Source organism: Pygocentrus nattereri, chromosome 26, assembly GCF_015220715.1.
Source record: "Pygocentrus nattereri isolate fPygNat1 chromosome 26, fPygNat1.pri, whole genome shotgun sequence".
NCBI lineage: Eukaryota > Metazoa > Chordata > Actinopteri > Characiformes > Serrasalmidae > Pygocentrus > Pygocentrus nattereri.
Window position 1 is genome coordinate 26,900,619 of NC_051236.1, and position 21,766 is coordinate 26,922,384.

General features: G+C 41.1%; 1 protein-coding gene across 6 annotated transcripts in view; it reads right to left on the minus strand.

Moving 5' to 3' along the window:
- The window catches only part of LOC108427685 (LIM domain containing preferred translocation partner in lipoma), a 259,778-nt gene that overhangs the window by 122,917 nt on the left and 115,095 nt on the right, over positions 1 to 21,766 (minus strand). For all 6 annotated transcript variants that reach the window (XM_017698033.2, XM_017698030.2, XM_017698035.2 and 3 more), the window contains one exon: positions 17,441 to 17,563. In XM_017698033.2, coding sequence (XP_017553522.1) covers positions 17,441 to 17,563 — 123 coding nt within the window. The remainder of the gene's footprint in view (positions 1 to 17,440; positions 17,564 to 21,766) is intronic.

Sequence of the window (21,766 nt, forward strand, 5' to 3'; positions counted from 1 at the left end):
TGCGCTCTCACAGTAAAAGGATGGACCTGAACAGCTCTTGTGTTCTTTCCCTTACTTCAACAGATCTTGTGAACTCTCCATTTCACCGTAGTGCTGCTATCAGTGATTCACAGCAGAACATTTTCTAAATGCCCCTCAGCTTTGACTTGCAGGAATACATTCAGCTTGGAAACAGTGGTTCTCACACTAGTCCTCAAAGCCCCCTAGAGGGTCCACATTTTTGCACCGACTCAACAAAGTGCAGACTTTAACTTGTTGATATCGAAAAAACACATCAAATATAATATAAGAATATATAACTCAATATGTAACCATGTACATATGTAATTACACTATTACAGTCACATGCAACTGTTTGGGTGCCCCCCATCAAATGGCATTTCAATGATTTTCTAAACAAGAAAAATAATAATAAAAAAATAATAAGATGTCTCTACAGAGAACATACTCATACACATTTTAATGTACAATTATTGTTGTTTTTGTTGAATTTAACAACTTTGAAAAAATGTCATGGCCTGTAAAAAAAAAAAAAAAAAAAAAAAAAAGGTTTTCCCACATTTTTGTGCTTGATGTTTTCCTAATATGTTCAAATTCAGCAAATCAAGAGAAATGGAGCACTAAAATGTGCATGTTGACCCTTCGAAGTGCAAATAAAAACATCCACTAAAGGAAACAAACTTAATATAATAATACATTGAGGAGATGCCACATTTTATATTTTGTTTTTATGTGTGTTTAATTCAGCAAATAAACAGTAAACAGTATGTTCTGTAGAGGATGTGTTAACTTATTTGCACTTAGAAAATCAACAAAACATCATCTGATTGGGGGGGTTATTGCAACACAATATTGCAATACACTACATTTTAGACCTGTAAGGGTTAATAATTAAATGTTTTTTTTAACAAAGTAAAAATGTAAAAGGAAGAAAAAAACAACATATCTGTACTTGAACAGATGGTGTACATAGTCGAGTGATGCTGAAACTTAGCTGTTTAAAAGGCAATGATGAATGAGCTGAACCACTTAGGAGTAATGTGCATATTTACATCATTGGGCTGAGTGCTAAACTCCCCTACTACCAAAATAAACGGCACACATAAAGCTATCCACCTGACGGATCCAAAGGGGCAGCTTTGCAATTAGAGCCTAAAACAATATGGCAGCAATCTGACGAATTCCAACTCACAGCAAGATCTCTGTGTACAAACACAGCCACTCTCTCCGTCCCTCTGCTTCTCTTCACTCTGACACCAAAGCAATTAAAACCTTTTCAATGTAATCAAAAACTAGTTTAATGAGTGGAGTTCAGGCCACTTTATACAAGCGAACAACAAGCAAAGCTGGCTCTAATGTACTGCTCTGACTGACAGTAGCTCAGGAAAGCCCCCTGACCTCATAAACACTCACAGTCCCACACTCAAGCTCCCACATGCCTCTGCTTCAGCCACAGGGCAAGTGGTGGCACATGAGTTTATGTATTCGCCTTTAATCCACTTTGAGAGGCTCTCCATCTCCTTTGTTTCGCACTCCCACTTTCTTTCACTCCTTTTCTCCCCCTCCTCCTCGCACATTGGTTCCTGCCTTGATGCAGCTCAAGCAAGTGCAAAAGGAGTGGGAACAGAGTCGACAGAGTTGGGAAAACACAGGAAACCCGCATGATTTAGGAGAGGAAAGGCCATCAATATTTCATCCAGAATACTATAAGCTGGCCAGCCCTTGGGCGCAGATCAAACAACAACAACAAAAAAAAAATTCAAATTTAAAGTTCATTTTAAAGCCTCTTGGCAAAACAGGAGGCAATACTTGGCACCTGGTTAAAAGGTCAGTTGGACTAAGGTCAGAGAGCCCTTGATCCATACAGGCAAACTTTAATACACCTACACTGGGGCAATGCTTTACAAAACAGAATGATGCTGACTGCCTGAATAAGAAGCAAGGCAAGAGGCTAGAAAGGAAGCATCTTAATAATCTCGATCTCTCACACTATGATAGTGAAATGTCTGATTTGACTGCTTGTCAAAGCAGTATTAATGAGGCGAATCCAGAGAACATTAAAAAGGAGGAGCAGCAGGACACTCAAAATACAACGTTCAGGTATGAACACTGCATGTCCCAATTTAACCTGCACAACTGAAACTGTACATATCAAATGTCGAGCAATTAAAGACAGTCATGGATCTGTATCAGCTATAAGACAAAAATCAAAGACCATCCTTCAACAGCTATAAAGCACAAATCATTGATTTTTCAGTGTCAGAAAAAAACAGATTCCCCAGAAGCCTCCAGCACTACAAACAACAGCAAATTCATTTAGTGTGTCCACCCTCTCCCATATCTTTTGAGAGACTGCAGTGATATTTTAACACACCTCTGAAGTTCAATCTTAGAAGTTAGTTGCATTTTCGAATGATTAACATTATGCTAAGGTCTTGGCTCTGTGGTGGCCAGCCACTGTTTTGAGAAAACCAGCAGCTTGTTTATTTAATTTGTAAATGAAACTAAATTCAATTTTCTATTTTGTCTTTTTTTCTCAGCTCCATTTCCTCAGTAACGGCTTCTTGACATCCTTTCAGATGATCTGAAGAGTGGAGCTTGATTTCTCCTCTCACTTGAATATGAAAGCTGTACTGTTTATCTGATAATGACCACCTCTTCTTCTTCTTTCGGCTGCTCCCTTTAGGAGTGGCCACAGTGGATCATCTGCCTCCTTCTTGCCCTATCCATTGCCTCCTCTACTTTCACACCAACCATCTCCATGTCCACCTTCACTACATCCATAAACCTTCTCTGAGGTCTGCCTCTTCTCCTTCTACCCGGCAGCTCCATCTCCAACATTCTTTGCCCAATATATCCACTATTCCTCCTCAACACATGTCCAAACCATCTCAACCTGGCCTCTCTGGCTTTATCTCCAAACTGCTCCACCTTCACTGTCCCTCTGATCTGTTCATTTCTAATCTTGTCCAGCCTTGTCACTCCCAACGAAAATCTCAGCATCTTCATCTCCGCCACCTCCAGCTCAGCCTCCTGTCCTTTAGACAGAGCCACAGTCTCCAAACCATGCATCATAGCAGGATGTGATAATGACCACCAAAAATAATAATTTTGGTGGTCTACCAGGTCTTGCACAGTTGTTAGGAGTCTGATTTTCTCTATATATTTAAATTATTTTCTGAACTCTGCATTTTTCTTTGACTTTCCCTTTCCTTGTGCAAGCGGATTATTTTATATGTGATCTACTAAGATATAACTTGGACTTAACGGCAGTTTTGACTTTACTTTTATAAATGAAGGGTGGTCTATTCCACTAAAACGCGTAGTACAGTGTATTAACCGATGGTTGAGAGAAAGGAGCAGACCAGTTTGTGCACGCTAGAACAACCTGAAATCCGATTTTAATATATTTTAAGACATTTTAAAATGGTCGTTTCTAAAAGGTAATCCAAAAAAAGCTCAACACATATCAGTTCGGGGGTTTCAAGTCAGTTTAGGGTGATTTCGCTGCAACATTATAATGTAAGCTAACCAGCAACAGCTTATCTTAATTAAACGGACTGGTTACTTCAGATGACTTTCAGGCTACTGAAAAAAAGTGCACTGTGAGGCTGGACAGCTTAATCATAAATACTATATTGGGACTCGGGATCAGAGGACATACATAGAGATTGGGGCTGCAAAAAATAATCCTCATAAAAAAAACTTTTTAAAAAAATGCTACATTAAAAAGTCACTGTTTCACTTTTAATTCAACTTAATAATGACCGTTAGAGGGTAAGCAGTCAGAGAGTGGTGTGTTCTACCATTTACTCATAGTGTGTTTTCTCTTCAGCTCTAAAAGCACTGGTAATACCATGGTGTGCATGAGCGAGGCAGAGAGCAGGGGAAGATTTAAGCTGAGCGCCGCTAAAGCGCTCTGAATGGCTATGTTAGCCTCAGGTCCACTCCGTGCTCAACAGACCACTGAGCAGTGCTTTTGTTCAGCTCCTTTACAATGTACTCAAACAATTTGAGATTTGGGGGAAAACAGTGGTGGCTCACTGAAACGGAGCGTAGGAGGGAGAGAAAGCAAGAGTTTGTGTGCTAAAGACACAGAGCCAGAGAGAGAGAGAGAGCCAGAGAGAGAGAGAGAGAGAGAGAGAGAGAGAGAGCCAGAGAGAGAGAGAGAGAGAGAGAGAGCCAGAGAGAGAGAGAGAGAGAGAGAGAGCCAGAGAGAGAGAGAGAGAGAGAGAGAGAGAGAGAGAGAGCCAGAGAGAGAGAGAGAGAGAGAGAGAGCCAGAGAGAGAGAGAGAGAGAGAGAGAGAGAGAGAGAGAGAGCCAGAGAGAGAGAGAGAGAGAGAGAGAGAGAGAGAGAGAGAGAGAGAGCAGAGAGAGAGAGAGAGAGAGAGAGAGAGAGAGCCAGAGAGAGAGAGCCAGAGAGAGAGAGAGAGAGAGAGAGAGAGAGAGAGAGAGAGAGAGAGAGAGAGAGAGAGCGCGAGAGAGAGCGAGAGAAGCAAACAAAGCAAAGAATGATGGGACCTGACAATGGCATTTTCACATCATCAAAACACAAACCTGAAAACATTTACATGTCAAGCAACTAGACTTCTCATGAAATTGTGAAAAAAAATATCAATAAACAAAAATTTTATTATAGTAATTTGCTAAGCTCCTGCCGACAGTCAGGACTCTCAAAGTGAAAAGACGCAAAGAGAGAAAAGTGCCTTATGGCTTATGGATGAGGTCATCTGAGGGTCCTCCACATCTGCAGGTGTGTGTGTCTTTGCGTGTGTCTGCCAGTGGTCATGACAAAATACCAGCATCAAAAGCAGAATGTTATGAGTAGTGTTTTGAGTCTCTGAAGCCAAGTACGAGCACAGTCTCGAGTCTCTGAGGCTTGAGTCGGAGTTGAGTCTAAAGTCTCTGGGGTGCGTGTCGGAGTTGAGACTTGAGTCTCTGGGGTTTGGGTTCGAGTCGAGCCTCAAGTCTCCCAAGGTCTGAACCTCCACGATGCACGCCCAAAGTGAGTCTTCAGTTTGAGTCCAAGTCTTGAGTCTCTAGATTGTGAGTCTCTGGATTCCAAGTCTCTTTAGTGCAAGTCAGAGTCAAGTCTCAAGTCTTCGTTCGTGTCTGAGTCGAGTCTAGAATCTCTGAGGTGCAAGCCCAGTCTAGAGTCTTTGGAGTGGGGGTTTTGCTCAGAGTCATGTGTTCATAGTCTCAGGGGTGTGAATTGAGTCTCGATTCTCTGGATTGCAAGTCAAAATAGAGTCATGAGTCCCCGCAGTGCAAGTCCAAGTTGAGTCTCAAGTCTCTGGGGTGAGAGTGCGGGCAGAGTCTTGAGCCTTTAGTAAAGAACTTTAGTTTAGCCTTATTAACTGCAGAAACTTTCAGGCTGCATTATATAATAATAGAACAGAACGCAGGACAGAAGTGAAGCACAGAACAGAAGCGCTACATGTAGTTAATGTAGTGTTTAATGAAAAACAGCAAAACAACATGAAACACTTGGTTAGTCTATAGTTTAAATAATATGTATGCCAAGTATCTAGCACAATAGCTAAAGTCTCAGGAAACTTAAATGAATGCAATCTCTAACTTGGCTAGCATACTTGCTGTCCAAACTACATGCCAGCCAGCAGTTTCCAGTTGTTTTGTCTTATAAGCATTGCATTTACTGCAGGTGGCGCAACACAGCACTGACTCGGATACAAATTAAAATAAATAGCCTTGAAATAAAACGAGTCATTTCGACCAGGAACTGACAACAAAAGCCTGGCACAAGTGGAGTTCTTGTGGACTCAAGAAGTTCTATGAAGTCAGGGCAGCATAACTAGAGTGAGTCAACACGCTTCAGTGAGCAAGTCAAAAAGGCACTTCAATTGAACAAGTCCATCTCATAACGGAGAGAAGGAGCTACTCAGCATTTGATGTAATAAGTCTCGTCAAGCCTATCAAGAGGAGTGAAACCTGGAAGTGGCAGAGGATCTTTTGTGATTATTAGGGCCCTTAACGTCTCAGTGGAAGAGACAGGAGAAGGCACGCATTACTGCCACAAGCTCATCGCTTTCGACACACCATCTTTTAGTCGGGCATCCTAACGCGACTCCTTGCCCTGTCAGTGTTGTTGTGCTTAATTAAATGCATTTTCAGCCTCAGTGCGCAGGCTAGATTCAATTTTCAAGCTCCTAAGAGAGGTCATGGCGGTCTTGTTACTGTTGGGATTTCCAAACACAGGCTAGTCATTAAAGGTTGTTCTCGGGAGTGGCCATCTCTCAAACTCTAGCATTCATGAGTTTCTTATGGTGTTAAAGGTTTGGGTTGGGCCCTGAGGCACTGTGCTATAATTGTCTATTGGGTGTTTTTCCAGGCTGGAGGTCATTCCAGTTCACCACATCTCCATTTGCATGGTCAGTCTTCAAACTCTCCTTCAATAAACAAATAAAAATAATCAAACGGACTAACATTTGCACAGGACAACAACTCATTAGTAAGCTTTCCTTATTAAAAGACAACAACTACAACACAAAAACATTAGATTTAACTACTTATTTGTTCTCATCTAACCAAAACAGACAAAGTAAGTAAGTGAACTCTGGTACTGTCAGCCTGAGCATGAGGCCTGGGGCAGGTGTGCAAGCCCTCTCACACCTCGCTAGGTAGGAGTGCTAGCATATTTACGCTACAGAGCAGTGGCTATATAACAAGAGGTCACGCCTGTCCCCTCCTAGCTCCGGCGTTAACGCTACTGCAGTGGGCCGTCTTGAAGGCTGTGTTTTGACACTCATCTAGACTCCTTGTTAACTCTCCCCCAACAGATGTAATGCGCACAGACATCGCTCTGCTGCGCACTAGCTGCGTTAGCGCTCGTGAACCGCGCCTGAACTGCTGTGACCAGGAAAGGGCCACCAGCATGAGCTGAGCAACAAGCCAGCTAGCGGATGTGTTATCAACATAAAAACATGTCTTCAGAGCCTCATACAAGTTAGCAGCAATGATTTTTTTCCAAGTGGAAAGGGGGTGGGGAAAATAAAAAGCATCCAAATGAGCACACCACTCTGCTGCTTCAGAGTGCTTAAGCATCATGCTACTCAGAAGATACATCAACTAATGTCTAAGAGTTTAATTTTCTCTCCTTTTAAGAGATGAGGTTTTGATTGTGGCATTTTACATGTGGAATAATTTGCATGCGCAAATAAGCACTTGCGGCCCCTTTCAAGAGCGATGCCTCTTATTGGCACAGAACTAAAGCCGCATGTTATCCTTGACATTGACTGGCTAGATGATGAAAAACTAATGTCAACAACAACAAACTGCCACCAATCGCACATGATAACAAGGAGGTGAGCAATGGTACTACATTTTGCATTCATAAAAGAAAAGACCTCTCAAAAGCTGACACAATCTTGACAAACAATATTTTTCTTGCCATTTTTTTTTAAAGGTGCAATTCTAGGAGAGGTATTATGCTTTTTTCCTGTTAGGATGTGCTCTCTGAATTACACCCCATTCAAATCTATTTACTACAATAATCATTTCACAGAGAATAACATGGCTAAAAGTTATTTGCTAAAAGATCGTGGCTAAAAAGAACCAATCCAAAATGCTGAAATCACAGTTGCACAACAAAACGCAACTGGCAGCAAAAACTTCTGACTTAATGTTACAAACTATGAGATAATTCAGCACCACTACGAGAGTTGGAGAAAACTTGGTAATCTGTGTCAACCTCAAAATTGCCTCTCGGATGCATCAGAGTGAGGAGAAAGCAACTGGGACTTATATAATGATCACATTTCATTACTTCCTGTTATGCCATGGAGAATACCAAGTAAATCAAACAAAATTGTTTTGATGTGTGTGAAGCCGTCAGGGGTGGGGCTGAGCGCTGCCGCTAGCTGCTAACACTTTTATTAGCCAGTCATAAAACAAACTCGGCGACTCAGCGACATCTACAAACCGCAGAGCAGGTCTACTCTGACAGCCCTGGAGCCTCCGTCCCAGCCGCTCTGAGAGACGCTCCATCGATTGGGGAGCAAAGCTGCACAACTGAAGCCGCCTGTTACTCCCTGCTTATACAAGCAGAAGATCAGCGCTCCAGCAGCTGCGCCAGAGAGGGAGAGAGAGAGGGAGAAATAGAAGAGGCAAGAGAAAAAGACAGAGAGAGAAACAGAACAGAGAGACAGAAGTAGAGGGAGAGAGAAAGAGAGTGATGGAAAGAAAGACGGGGAAAGAGAAAGAAGAAAAATAAGATCTAAACAAAGGAAAGAGAGAAAAATAAAAGGAAAAAGAGAAAAAGATGAGCAGAGAGAAACACAAAAAAGAAGAGAGAAGTGAGAGAGAGACAGAGAGGAAAAATGAGAAAGGAAGAAGATGAGATAGAAAGAAAGAGAGACAGAGCATGAGAGAGCGACAGAAAGGAAAAATGAGAAAGGAGGAAGATGAGATAGAAAGAAAGAGAGAGAGCATGAGAGAGCGACAGAAAGGAAAAATGAGAAAGGAAGAAGGTGAGATAGAAAGAGAGAGAGAGTGTGATAGACAAAGTAAGAACGAGAAAGGAAGAAGATGAGATAGAAAGAAAGAGAGAGAGCGTGAGAGAGAGACAGAAAGGAAAAACGAGAAAGGAAGAAGATGAGATAGAAAGAGAGAGAGCGTGTGATAGAGAGACAAAGTAAGAATGAGAAAGGAAGAAGGTGAGATAGAAAGAGAGAGAGCGTGAGAGAGAGACAGAAAGGAAAGATGAGAAAGGAAGAAGGTGAGATAATAGAGATAGATAGATAGATAGATAGATAGATAGATAGATAGAGAGAGAGAGAGAGAGAGAGAGAGAGAGAGAGAGAGAGAGAGAGAGAGAGAGAGAGAGAGAGAGAGAGAGAGAGAGAGAGAGAGAGAGAGAGAGAGAGAGGAGACTCTCCGTAAAAGGGAACAAAAACAATCCGTGCTGCATTGTGCAGAGAGCAGCTGGATGAATAAAATGCCAGTCAACACAAGTTAATCAGCCAGAATCAGCATCAGCAGGAGAGTGTGTGCGTGTGTGTGTGTGTGTGCGTGCGTGTGTGTGCGTGTGTGTGCGTGTGTGTGAGAGAGTGAGTGAGTTCTGAAGGGGCCGGTAACCACGGAAAACAAACAAAAACTAAGGGTGATTTTTTTACTTTGAGTCATGACAGCTTACTTACCAAAAAGCCTAGTCGTCACAACAGAGCAGAACACACTGCAACTAGACTAAAGTTCATTTCACTGAGCCTCTTCAATTTCGCAGCATCCCTGTGTCATCCAGGAAGATGTTTAAGCATAAAAACACATTTCTGAAGCACAGCCTTAGGCACTTTTTTCTTTCTTTTTTTTTCTTCAAACAGAAACAACCAAGGACATTCCTCAACGTCTTTCCGAAGCAATTCCTCTGCTGCTATTGTCATCCTGGCAGTGGAGGCAGGGACTGTGATGTGCTACACTGCAAACAACAAGAAGGCCTGGGAGAAGAATAATGCGGAGTGACTGGGGTCGGCCCTCAGGTCTGACCCCAACAGTAGAAACTGCTCAGGCATGGCTGATCATCTACTAATACACTGCTTTCCTTCCCTGGCCTGTACAGGTGTGCATCAATTTTTCACGTCGAACTGACAAAAGCTTTCTGAATCCCTCGTCTAACTTGTAGCACTCGTGAGGCATTTTTACAAAGATCTGCACTCTTACACCATGTTTTATTTAGACATGATTTACCTGCTATTTCAGAAGCTAGTGGGTGGACAACCACTAAAAACGTGTTCCTGTGTATGTGTGTGGAGAGTCGGGGGAAGTGTGTACTTGAGTGTGAGCGTGCGCGTGTGTGTGTGTGTGCAGGGTTGCGTTTGCTTGCTTGCTGCTGCAAATAAGCTCTCCTAGCAGAAGTTTTCAGAAAGGCCTGTATCATTAGCTGCCATCTCCATTTGCCACAGCAGACGTCAAAGCCTTGAAAACAAGAGCGAGTTGCTCAGTGACTGATACTTGACCTCTTGACTGCCTGCAAATTCCCCAAAGAGCTCCATTTGTGGCGCTACAGCACTGCTTTATGAAACAATACGCCAGGTTCAGTCTCTGGTACAGACACACTGAACCAAATACGGAACTCGATTATGTGTGAGACCGTTAAAACAGCCACATGCAGTTCAATTAGACCAGCAATCAGTCTGGAATTCTATGAACTCTGATGAACAAGTACTGGAATAAAGCAATAAGCCAGTGATTTTACCATATTTAAAGGGAATTTACAGAGATTTTTCAAAACTGCCCCATAATTCAGTGCTTAAGATATAAATAAAGCCATTCAGAGTGATTTGATATGAAATCATCTGAACAGAAAAACCTGCCGACTCAGATTTCTTTACAGTGGTAGTCATAGGAACTAGGGATTCTGATGTCTACAACACAGATATAGCCTTTTTATTTATCGTCTAACACCACCAGTAAACCGTATGTGAAAAATGGTAAAATACTGGTAAATCTGAAAAATATGTTTTCTCTGGGGACTATTTTGAAAAGAATTCTAAAACAAAGTTTCAGACATCAGGCAGCATATGTCTAAACATTTCATGTACTAACTGTGTGAGGGATCGCTTAGACGTGTGGCCTCTCATCACCAGTGTGAACAAGTCTGATTTGGTAAGTTTCTCTAAATTGTAGCATTTCACAGCAAACCACTTTGAATGATTCTGTTAACCATTTAAGTATTGCAAAAATTGTGGAAAATTAGTGGAATTTCGTTTTAAAATGTGTTGTTATAACAAGAAACAGCAAAAAAAAGTGATAAAATGCACCAATATTCAAATAATATATTATTAGAGTGCTTGAAGAAGCGCTCTATTGTTATCTCTCATACTTCTTCTTATTCTTCTTCCACACTTTTCTGTGATTAATACAGCCCGAAGTGCTGAACATACAGACTCCGCTCAAACTGCGTTTCGAAGCTCTCGGTGCTGTGATTTCTGCTATGTATGTTTGGAGTCGATCGGATCAGGAGTTTTTAATCAAATTAAGTTTAAAAATTAAAAACCTCCCATAAGAATCAACAGCGGAATGTTCAGAACTTCAGATTCCAGCTGACATCGATGACGTCACAGCAAGCCACTCAATCTCACAGACACAGCTGATCACACAGGGAATCTGCTTTAAAATCCTTAAACTTTCACCTAGAAACTCCAGTTCAGCTTTAAACGGTAGTGAAACTTGTCCTTTCTGAAACCTCAAAATATCTGATCATTTTATCAATGAGCTTCAGAGTTATGAGCATTTGTTTGGCACTAGACACACAAAACCTCCCCATTCACTCCCATGTAAATTTCTCAAAATCAGAATCTGCTTATTTCAAGATTTTCTCTGTTTAACTCGTCATAACTCAGACATTTTCTTCTCAATATACACAACATTACACCAAAATAATCCTCAGGGGGTCTTATCTCACACCATCTATCTGGTTAAGCGATAAACATTTCCCGAGTTATGACTGTTTGTTCAGAGGGTGCAACTCGGACTCAAACAAGGCTTCTCCACTAAGAGCTGCATAACAACAGAGTGATGCTTCATTTGAATAACTCCTCCCCCCTCAAACACATCTCTCCTTCTCACACACACAATCACACACACAGACACACTTGCAGCTCTTTTCAAGCACTCTTGTAGTTCCTTCAGGAAATGCACATCTAGTTATTAGTTGGTTAACAGTAGGCTAGGATTGTTAAGTAGGTCTTAAATGCATTTTGTGGGGTAACTTGGAGGACGAAGCTCCCCCGGCCTCATTGATGAAGTGATGAGACTAACCCAAATCTCAGCACATTTATTGAATGCATAAGTTGAAATTTAATTTCTACCACTGCATGTCTGGGATTTATTGACCCAGACCATTTTTGGGGTCAGACGATGAACACTGGATGAATTGGACTGGAGTAATCTAGGCATTACTGTTAGGATGTACAAGCAAAGAACCCTGCTCCACCCCAGACAGGAGTCAAAAGGGCCCCTTAGGTACACTGCCCCAGAAATACTAGGCTAGAATTTTTTTAGGTTTTTAACACAAAGATATATAACTGTGCACTAAAGATTCCATGGCTGACTAATTTAATTACAAAAACTATTTTAGTTATGAACAAAATTGACATTTTGTGGGTTTCTATTTTAGTATCATTTGCCTTTTGCCACAGTTTAAAATTCAAATTAAGTGGAATCAAGAACACAAACAATGAAATGCATCTATCTTATTAAAAATGTATGACCAGACATTATTTCACACATAAATTAAACATTCTGTAAAACACAGCTGAGAAATCAATGCAAGATGTATTGGGGCATCTTATTCTGTTTATTTCCTGTAATACTACGTAGATTTTTACATCATACAGAACATTTTAAACTTATACACAGATTGCATATGTTATGGCTTAACTATATCCATTATATATATATATATATATGGTAATATAACATTTTTAAGGCATCTGTCTGATAGAACCAATGCACTTCCATTTTAATCAAAGTTTCAGTCCACACCAGCTGTGCTAAACGCACGTCTTGTGACAATTTCCAAGCTTTTTCTACCTGCCGAGTCCATGTTGTTCCACTTGCATGACAGATCCTATCCACACACACAGACAGACACACACACACACACAGACAGACACACACAGACACACACACACACACACACACACACATATTTAGAACATTAATCCATAGGGCTTAAAATGATGTTGGCCCACCTTATACGGCTATAACAGCTTCAACTCTTCTGGGAGGGCTTTCCACAAGGTTTAGGAGTGTGTTTATGGGAATTTTTGGCCGTTCTTCCAGAAGCACATTTGTAAGGTCAGACACTGATGTTGGACGAGAAGGCCTGGCTCACAGTCTCCACTCTAATTCATCTCAAAGGTGTTCTATCGGATTAAGGTTAGGACTCTGTGCAAGCCAGTCAAGTTCTTCCACACCAAACTTGCTTTGTGCACTGGTGTGCAGTCATGTTGGATCAGGAAGGGGTCGTCCCCAAACTGTTCCCACAAAGCTGGGAGCATGAAATTGTCGAAAATCTCTTGGTGCTGAAGCATTAAAAGTTCCTTTCACTGGAACTAAGGGATCAAGCCCAACTCCTGAAAAAACAACCCCACACCATAATCCCCCCTCCACCAAACTTTACACTTGGCACAATGCAGTCAGACAAGTACCGTTCTCCTGGCAACTGCTACACCCAGACTCATCCATCAGATGGCCAGAGGGAGAAGAGTGACTCGTCACTCCTGAGAACACGTCTCCACTGCTCTAGAGTCCAGCAGCGGCACTTTACACCACTGCATTCGACGCTTTGCATTGCGCTTGGTGATGTATGGCTTGGATGCAGCTGCTCGGCCATGGAAACCCATTCCATGAAGCTCTCTACGCTGTTCTTGAGCTGATCTGAAGGCCACATGAAATTTGGAGGTCTGTAGCGATTGACTCTGAAGAAAGTTGGTGACGTTGACTGTGGAATATTTAGTAGCGAGGAAATTTCACGACTGGACTTGTTGCACAGGTACCACAGTACCACAGTGGAATTCACTGAGCTCCTGAGAGCGACCCATTCTTTCACTAATATATATATATATATATATATATATATATATATATATATATATACACACACACACACACACACACACACACACACATATATATATATATATATATATATACACACACACACACACACACACACACACACACACACATACATATACACACACACAAACACACACACAATTTCTCACTGCATACACAAATGCAAGTTAAAACTCTAAAACGCAAATAAGAAACCAGATATAAACAGGATCCAGGAATGCTGCCACCTTCTCTGGGCTTGGTCTCATTTAAAATGGACTGAGGGGAGGTGGAAAAGTGTCCTGTGGTCCTCGAATCAACATTTGAACTTCTTTTTGGAAATCATGGACAATGTGTCTTCCGAGCTAAAGACCACTCAGCTTGTTATCAGTGCACAGTGCACATGCCACAGACATGGCATGTTTGACATACACATCTGTGAAGGCTCCATTAATGCTGAACTATATGTACATATTTTGGCAACATATGCTGCCATCCAGATGATGTCTTTTTCAGGGAAGGCCTTGATTATTTCAGCAAGACAATGTCAAACCGCATTCGGCATGTATTACAGCAGCACTGCTCCGTCTTAAAAGAGACTGGGTGCTAAACTGACCTGCCTGCAGTCCAGACCTGTCACCACTGAAACCATATGGTGCATTATGAAATGAACAATATGATAAATGAGCCCCTGAACTGAGCAGCTGAAATGCTGTATCAAACAAAAACAGAAAACATTTCACTTTCAGAGCTACAGCAGCGTCTCCTCAGTTCCCAAACACTGAGAGTGTTGTTAAAAGAAGAGGTGATAAAACACAGCAGTAAACCTGTCCCTGTCCAAACTTTTTTGGAACATGTTGGCATCAAATTCAAAATGGGCAAATATTTTTCAAAAAACAATAAAATTAACAGTGTCTTTTTAGTGTTTTCCTTTAAAAATATGATTTGCACATCCTTGCATCCTACTTTCATTTACATTCTCCACAGTGTCCCAACTTTTTTGGAAATGGGGTTTTGTGTGTGTGTGTATACCACTGCATATATGCATATATGCCACTGCATTTTCCCCATGTAGTCATACCCAATTCCATCCACTAGCTACGTCTCCCCCATCACACAGTACAGCTAAACACACTTGGATATTGCTAGGAACTGCCAGTTCTGTTACATTAGCTAACAGATGCATATGCTGGCTTGCACTGCATTGAGTGATGGGAGAGGAGTTGGGCAATCCTACCCATCCAGAAACAGGGAGGCCATTTGTGCTTTCTTAGACTCACGGGACACAGATGGCTGCAGCATCACCAGAGATCAAACTCTCCTGATGAGAGCCAATGCTTAGACTGCCAGGCCACGTGGGGGACTTTTCTAAAATACATTTAGAGTATTAATACAGCTCCTGTGCTACACATGCCGAGTGTGGAATCTACTGTTGTGGGGTTTTGTTTATGGCATGGTTATGTCAATATTGTGTGGCAGTGTTCAAGTAAAGTGTTACCAGTGTTAACAGACAAAAACAATTATGTAGTTTAAGGACAGCGTTTTGTGGTATAAACAAAGACAAAGCTTCTGTATTCAAATTATTCAGGCCAGTCCAACTGCTATATAACACAACGGTCAACGGATCATGAACAGTGCAATGGTTTTTAATAACATTAAAACGAAGTCCAATTGATGCATGCAGATATGTAGGTATCTTGTATTTACAGCAGTGAATGTCACACTGTGTGCTTTTTTTGAATTCAAGACAATTGAGGGCTGAGAGTCTGCAGACCACATACTCATTACTGATCAGCAGTAATTTCTGCTTTATATTTTCAGGACTCTGGAGGGTAGCTAATTAAAAAGACCTGAGAGACAAATAAGAGCAGGTTGTATGCTTCGGGAGAAAAAGAAAAAAAAAAAAAACTAGGCGCAACTGGGTGTTCAGAGAAAGCTCCATTCTTTCACATGCTACATTTAACAGGTGGAAGCTGGTTGTTCCAAACGCAAAGGAATTGACTCAGAATGCAATGGCCTACATTCAATGTGTGAAACTATTTAGTAAAGTGCCCTAGGCTTCAACTTGAGCAGTCTGCTCTTAACATCATTTAACATCTATTAATGATATGGGTCATTGTAATTTTAGACTTATAACACTTTCCAAAAATGAGAAATGACTGGTACACTTACGAAATATGATTTGCTTCATATCTTTATATGAATAACTTCCATTACCAGCTGTTTGGATTGGTCATTTGACTGATTAACTGGCTGAATGACTAACTGATGGATGTCGGTCATTTATTTGGACAGTAGGGCAGCAGGGACTCTGGGTTAGATATATGTGATGTCTACATGTAGGACTCAAGGCCCAAATAATAGATTTCACAGCTCGATTCACAGGTAGAATCAGATTTTTTGGATACACCACCAGTCAAAAGTCTAGGGACACTGTGCCATCTTTTGAAATTCGACAGGTGATGTTTTCCCCACTACTATTCAATTAAGAGTAATTAAGGTACAGATACATGGTCGAGAACAGTATGACAAAAAATCTGGTATAATTAAGATTTCTGAAGCTTTCAGTATACATCATGGTGCAGTGTATTTATATACTTTTTATCAAATAAAATTTGGCTGCTTAATCTACATTTGTAGATTGAAGTTGTAGATTGAAAGTGCCTCATTATTCTGGGATGGCGCATTTAATGAGACCTAATTTTAACAACAGAATTATATTTTTATTGGGCGAAACAGTAAAAACAGATAAATGTCAATATTGCTTTCTTACCTTAATGACCTTTCTGGGAGCTCTGTTCCAAATTAATCTTAATTTAAAGCGTAGCCATGAAAAAGAAGGTAACGTGTCCCCAAACATTCGACTGGCAGTGGGTCAGTAAAACTATTCTACCTGGAGTTTGTGTGATTTGGCCACATTAAAAATCCAATCCAAACATTAACTCTCTCATAAGAGCGTCTTTCGCACCTTCTATCTATGACCGTCAGATGCTGCAGGAATTTGGTAACAACTACAGTCATTCATGCTACTGGCTGAAAAGCTGTGGAGCTTTTTGTGAGGGACAGGCCCAGTTATAGCCTGAAGCAGCTGGCTGAGCGAAGGACATCCTAGGCAGTGCACACGGAAAGCCAGCTAGTCACCATGGTAGGTTAATGGCTAACGGCTAACCCCAAGAGACTGCCTTTTCATCCCACCCTCTTTCCCCCTTTAACTCATTAACTCTTCACGTTCTAACGTCTACTCCTTTAACAACATACTTTACTAACTTACCTCAGGCACGAGAGGTCATAGAAATAGTATACACTGGATATATGTTGCATTATCTGTGATTATTTGCTGCATATCGGCAATAGCAAAAAGAAAGGCTATGGTAAAGACTAAAATGAATATCTTAGGAAGAATTATCATAGGTATACCAACTACTAATAAAAACATTGCAACACTCAGCTTCATGTTTAATAAAGTTAGTGTCTCTTGCTTTGAAATATGTCTTTTCCCTAAATAATGATTTGACAGCCTTCTCTTCCAAACTCCTGTTAAAAGCACATGCTGAACTCTTTTGGCTCAAAGGTGGTTTAAGCACAAGGTTTGAATGCTGACATCACAAGAGGATAAAATGTGTGGGATTTGGCATTATTCCCAAGTGAGTGCTTTTATCAGTTGTTCCTTTAGATTTTGAAGTTTTTGCAAAGATCTAGTGTCAAGATTTAATGGGTTACATTGCTGTAAACTGACAAATAAAACATTTGGAAAAGGGATGCGTTCTCAAACTTTAGGCAGGCAGTGCACATCAAGACGGACATACTAGTCCATTAATGACTCTGAATTTGTGCTAATGTGAAAGAGGTGTGTAGAGTGTATTACCTGTGGTGTGCGGGGCTTGTATGGGGAACTGCTCTCTAGATCAGCCAGGATACTGGTCAGTGAGTCGATCTCAGCATCCAGGCTGGAGCGTCTCTCCTCCAGAGTCTTTTCCGGCCCTTTTATCTACAACACACAAATACACACCAGTGCTTGAAGGATTTTACCCTGCTGAGAACACACACAAACGGGTAATCAAAAAATATTATTACAAGAGCAAGAGCCAGTGTGAACTGTGGCCAAAAACCAGACTTGTAATAACGTTTTTCTCTTCAGGAATATCGAATCCTTTCCCTGCGTCAGTGTGCATTAGAATTCGGGCTGTCACTCACGGCTGTGCTTTCACCTTGGCCTTGGACAAGTACCTAAAAGTGAACTACAGTAACATTAAGTGCATTAAAACTGAATGAAAGAAAAGCAATAAAACTTCTCTCACTCCCTCTTGCATCTTTAACATGGTCGCTCAGACTTGTCGACACGGTTTAGGACACAGTATGACCTACTGTGAAATACTGTTTTTATGACCTACCCCATACTGTTTTTAATGAAACCATCTTATTCTGTTGGTAGACTTGCTTGTTTTAAACAGTTTATTGCTTAAAACAAGCAAAATAATCGGCCTTATGTCTTCAAACAAAAAATCAATTTCCAACATATTTTTTACGGTTTTAATAGAGAGGCTTGGGTTTTGAGGCCCAAATGCAACAAAATGTATTAGTATCAACTTGCAGCAACCGAGTGTTTAAGGGGAAGCTTTCATTTGGATATGACTTAACTATCTTCATTCAGCCAAAGGAAAAACGTGAGGGAATATGTTCTGCATTTAGTCTAGTTTAGCCTGCCTCCACAGTAGTTTAAACTGCATTGTTAGAAGAACTGCTGCGATTGGATCCAAAAGCATGAACCGACAGAGGATTTGTGACACACACAGTCTATACAGTTGCCTAATATTCAATTATAACAACAATAACACACCAATATGTGAAGCTTGAAATTGCCATGCTGTGCAAACGTTCCTTAAATGTGGACAGAAATAGGTCAGCTGAAGTGCACTCAAGGGCAGAAGGCTGTGGATGAGCAATAGATATGCAATTACTGGCTGCTGGCCTTTCTGTCCAGACTTGTCATACAAGTGCGTTTGAGATGGACGAATGAAAGACTCATCAAAGAGACGGTGGCACTGTGACAGGGAAGGTGTAGGAGACAGATGTTGACAGCGTTCTCATTCCTCATCAAAGGGACGCTGCTTTTCCTCCTGCTTCATGGTTGGAGGACACCATTTTGTAGTCTTGCTTTCTGTGGATCGGTGTCAATTCATGGTCAAGGGGAAAACAAGCTCTTTTCAAAGTCTTCAGTTTTAGTGTCTTGGCATATCTGAACTGCGAGTGCCTTTGGGTTTTCTAAGAGGGGTAGGGACATTCCTAAAGCTTCCCTTCTGATGAAATTCCGAAGGGAAGAAAAACGTTTTTCAGTTAAGTAAGAAAAAGAAATAGTTGCAACGTTTTTTTTTTTTTTTTTTTATTTGTTAATGCTTTGGGTATGTATTTCTTTCAACGCTCAGCTTCATGGTCATCAAAGTGTCTTTGTAGGTATGCAAAGCAGCACTAAATAACTAAATGAATATCTTTTTCAACCTACTGTAAAAAAAGACACAATCAGAAAGCCTATTGGCCTATAGTTTGATTAAACAGCTGAAAGGTTTGAGTGTTGATCAAATGTGTTGGCTTTGGCACAATTCCGAAGGAAGGGCTTGCAGTTTTTCAGAAAAATGGCAAGATCTAAACAGCATTCTTTGTAATATATTAGGACAATGTAAGTAAAATAATATGCTTATTTATTCAACTTATTTTGAAAAGCTCTGAAATAATTTCAAAACTGCACTACACAGAAAGTTAAGTAAGGCTGTAAACTCCTCTGTGAAACAGGAGGGTAGAGACGTCGTGAAGGGACATTCAGCGTCAAGCTTTAAGATAACTTGGCTGACTGTGCAACAATTTTGGAAAGAAACTAAATCAAAAATGCAAAAAGAGGGGAAAAACTAAGAACTTGTTTTGTCTCGTAGCTACTTCCTGTGGAAACTTTTAATAGACCCCTAACCAAACAAAAGGAGGCGAGGCAGTCTGAAATAATGAAAGGTAGTGAAGTACAGTAGGAAGCTGAGCTGCGCTCCCCAAAGTTCCAGGGAATTTCTCTCAGCAGCAGAGAGGACTGTATTTTTAGTGAGCGGAACTACACTGCAAACTACGCATAGGGAAAAGAGAGAAGAGAGGTGAAGGGGAAGGAAGAGTAGAGAACAGGAGAGCAGAGTAGAAGAGAGAAGAGAGAAGAGAGCAGAAGGGAAAAGTACAAGAAACGAGAAGACAAAAGCAGAAAAAGAGAAAAGAGCAGAGTAGAATAAATGACAAGAGTAGAAGAGGACAGGAGTAGAGGAGAAGAGGACAGAAGAACATGAGGCGAGAATAGGAGAGGAGAGAAGAATATGAAAAGAGAATAAGAGGAAAGAAAAAAAGATGAGAAGACGACATAAAATGACTTGCGGCAAATAAAAACAACTAAAAATAAACATTTTTACAACAATCATAAAATGAGAAATATTAGATATTAGACCAACCTGATTTGTAGGAATTAGTTTTTTGGTGAAAACATCTAGATCTATAATTTACACATTTCTCGGTGCACAGTTGCTCTCACTAAAAACGCAGGCCTTTGAGCTACTGAGAGAACGGGAAATAGGACAAAAGGATACAAAAGAGAAAAGAAAAGAGCAAAGCAGAGGAACTGAGAGAGGAGTAGTAGAGGACAGGCGAGTACAGGAAAAGAGAAGAGTCAAATAGTGGAGAAGAACAGGACAGAATAGAACAGAAGAATAGGAGATAAGAGTAGAGCAGAGCAGAGTAGATTAGTCGTCCCGGGATAGCCCGTGGGCCTGAAGCTCACAGGCCGGATCAGTGACTGCCTCTTGCTCTAATGTTATCTGTTCGGATTCCCTGTCACAACCCATTACGGCCCAAACCCGCCTCTATTTGCAGCTGCACCGCTGCTGAAAACATCCCAGGCAATCAGGGAAGAGGGCAAACAAAGCCTGCACTAATGGCAGCATCTTAAATGAACTAAAAGCAAACTGGCACACCCTGCTTTAACAGGCCTAACGAGCAGCAGGGAAACTGTGTGAATGGCTTTCATGAGCTATTCTAATGCATGGGTCACGCTAGCTAATCTGGGCAGGGCGAGAAATATGAAATGAAAGAAAAACAAATCAAGAAAGGAGGAGAGAATGAAAATAGCAGAGACGAGGTACGGCGCACTGTGCAATCTCAATCTACAAAAATACCCAGGATTTCACTCTGCATTAAGACGATTTTAACATTAAAGAAAATCCCCTGTGTGTCGTTAGTCTTAATGACAGAAACTGATGCAGTTTAGAGGTGTATAAGGTGAAAGACTCAAACTTTTCAGATACGAGGGCATGTTCCTATGGAAACTGAGGTACATGCGGTTATGATTCATGGCTACACCACTAACAGGTCAATAAAGAACAATTTGCAGGCCATTTAAGAGCAGTGTTGCAGAAAAGACGCCTGCAGAGGCATACAGAAACCTGTTCCCTAGCCCTGTGCAAAAGGGTCTCCGGCATGGAACGGAGGACATAATTAAGATGTTGGAGGAATTAGCTTCATTCCAGCAGGAGGGCCAAAAAGTCAGCCAAAAAGTCAATGTTTGAACAGAGACTTACAAAAGAAAAGGCAGAACAAACTAATGAAGCACTTCCTCGAGTTACGTAAGTCACCCTTTTCAAACGCTGACCGGGTTTACGGAGTGGTCACAACTCAAGTTGAAGGCTGAGAGCGTTTAAGCCGAGCCCACAAAGCAGAAGAGGCAGAGTGAGGAGCGAACGCCCTATATCTGCATGTCCCTGCACATCTAGCCACTGTGCATTAAATTACAGGAAAACAAAAGAATTCAGGTTGCGGTATTGTTTGATTATTCATGTTCGCAGGCGCACTCTGCCCTCTTCCTCTTGTTAGTTCTGCTTAAGCACAGAAATAATTCAACATCCCTTTTTTCATTCATGAAAGATGTAGAGAATTGGAACGAGGGAAAGCTGCGGCTCTGGTGGTTCATCGCTCTGTTGTTTTTGCAAAAATACACATATGTGTGCGTCTGCAAGCTCCACTGTGATCGGAAGCAGGAGTTAAAAAGAGTCGGTCTTTAGGGAGTGGCATAATGATGAACAGTGAAGTGCTGCCCTGAAGAGTTCACTGTATGCTCTTCTTGAAATCATTATCTCTTACTGTACAGCCTTTCACTCCCAATATGAGGCTCAAATGG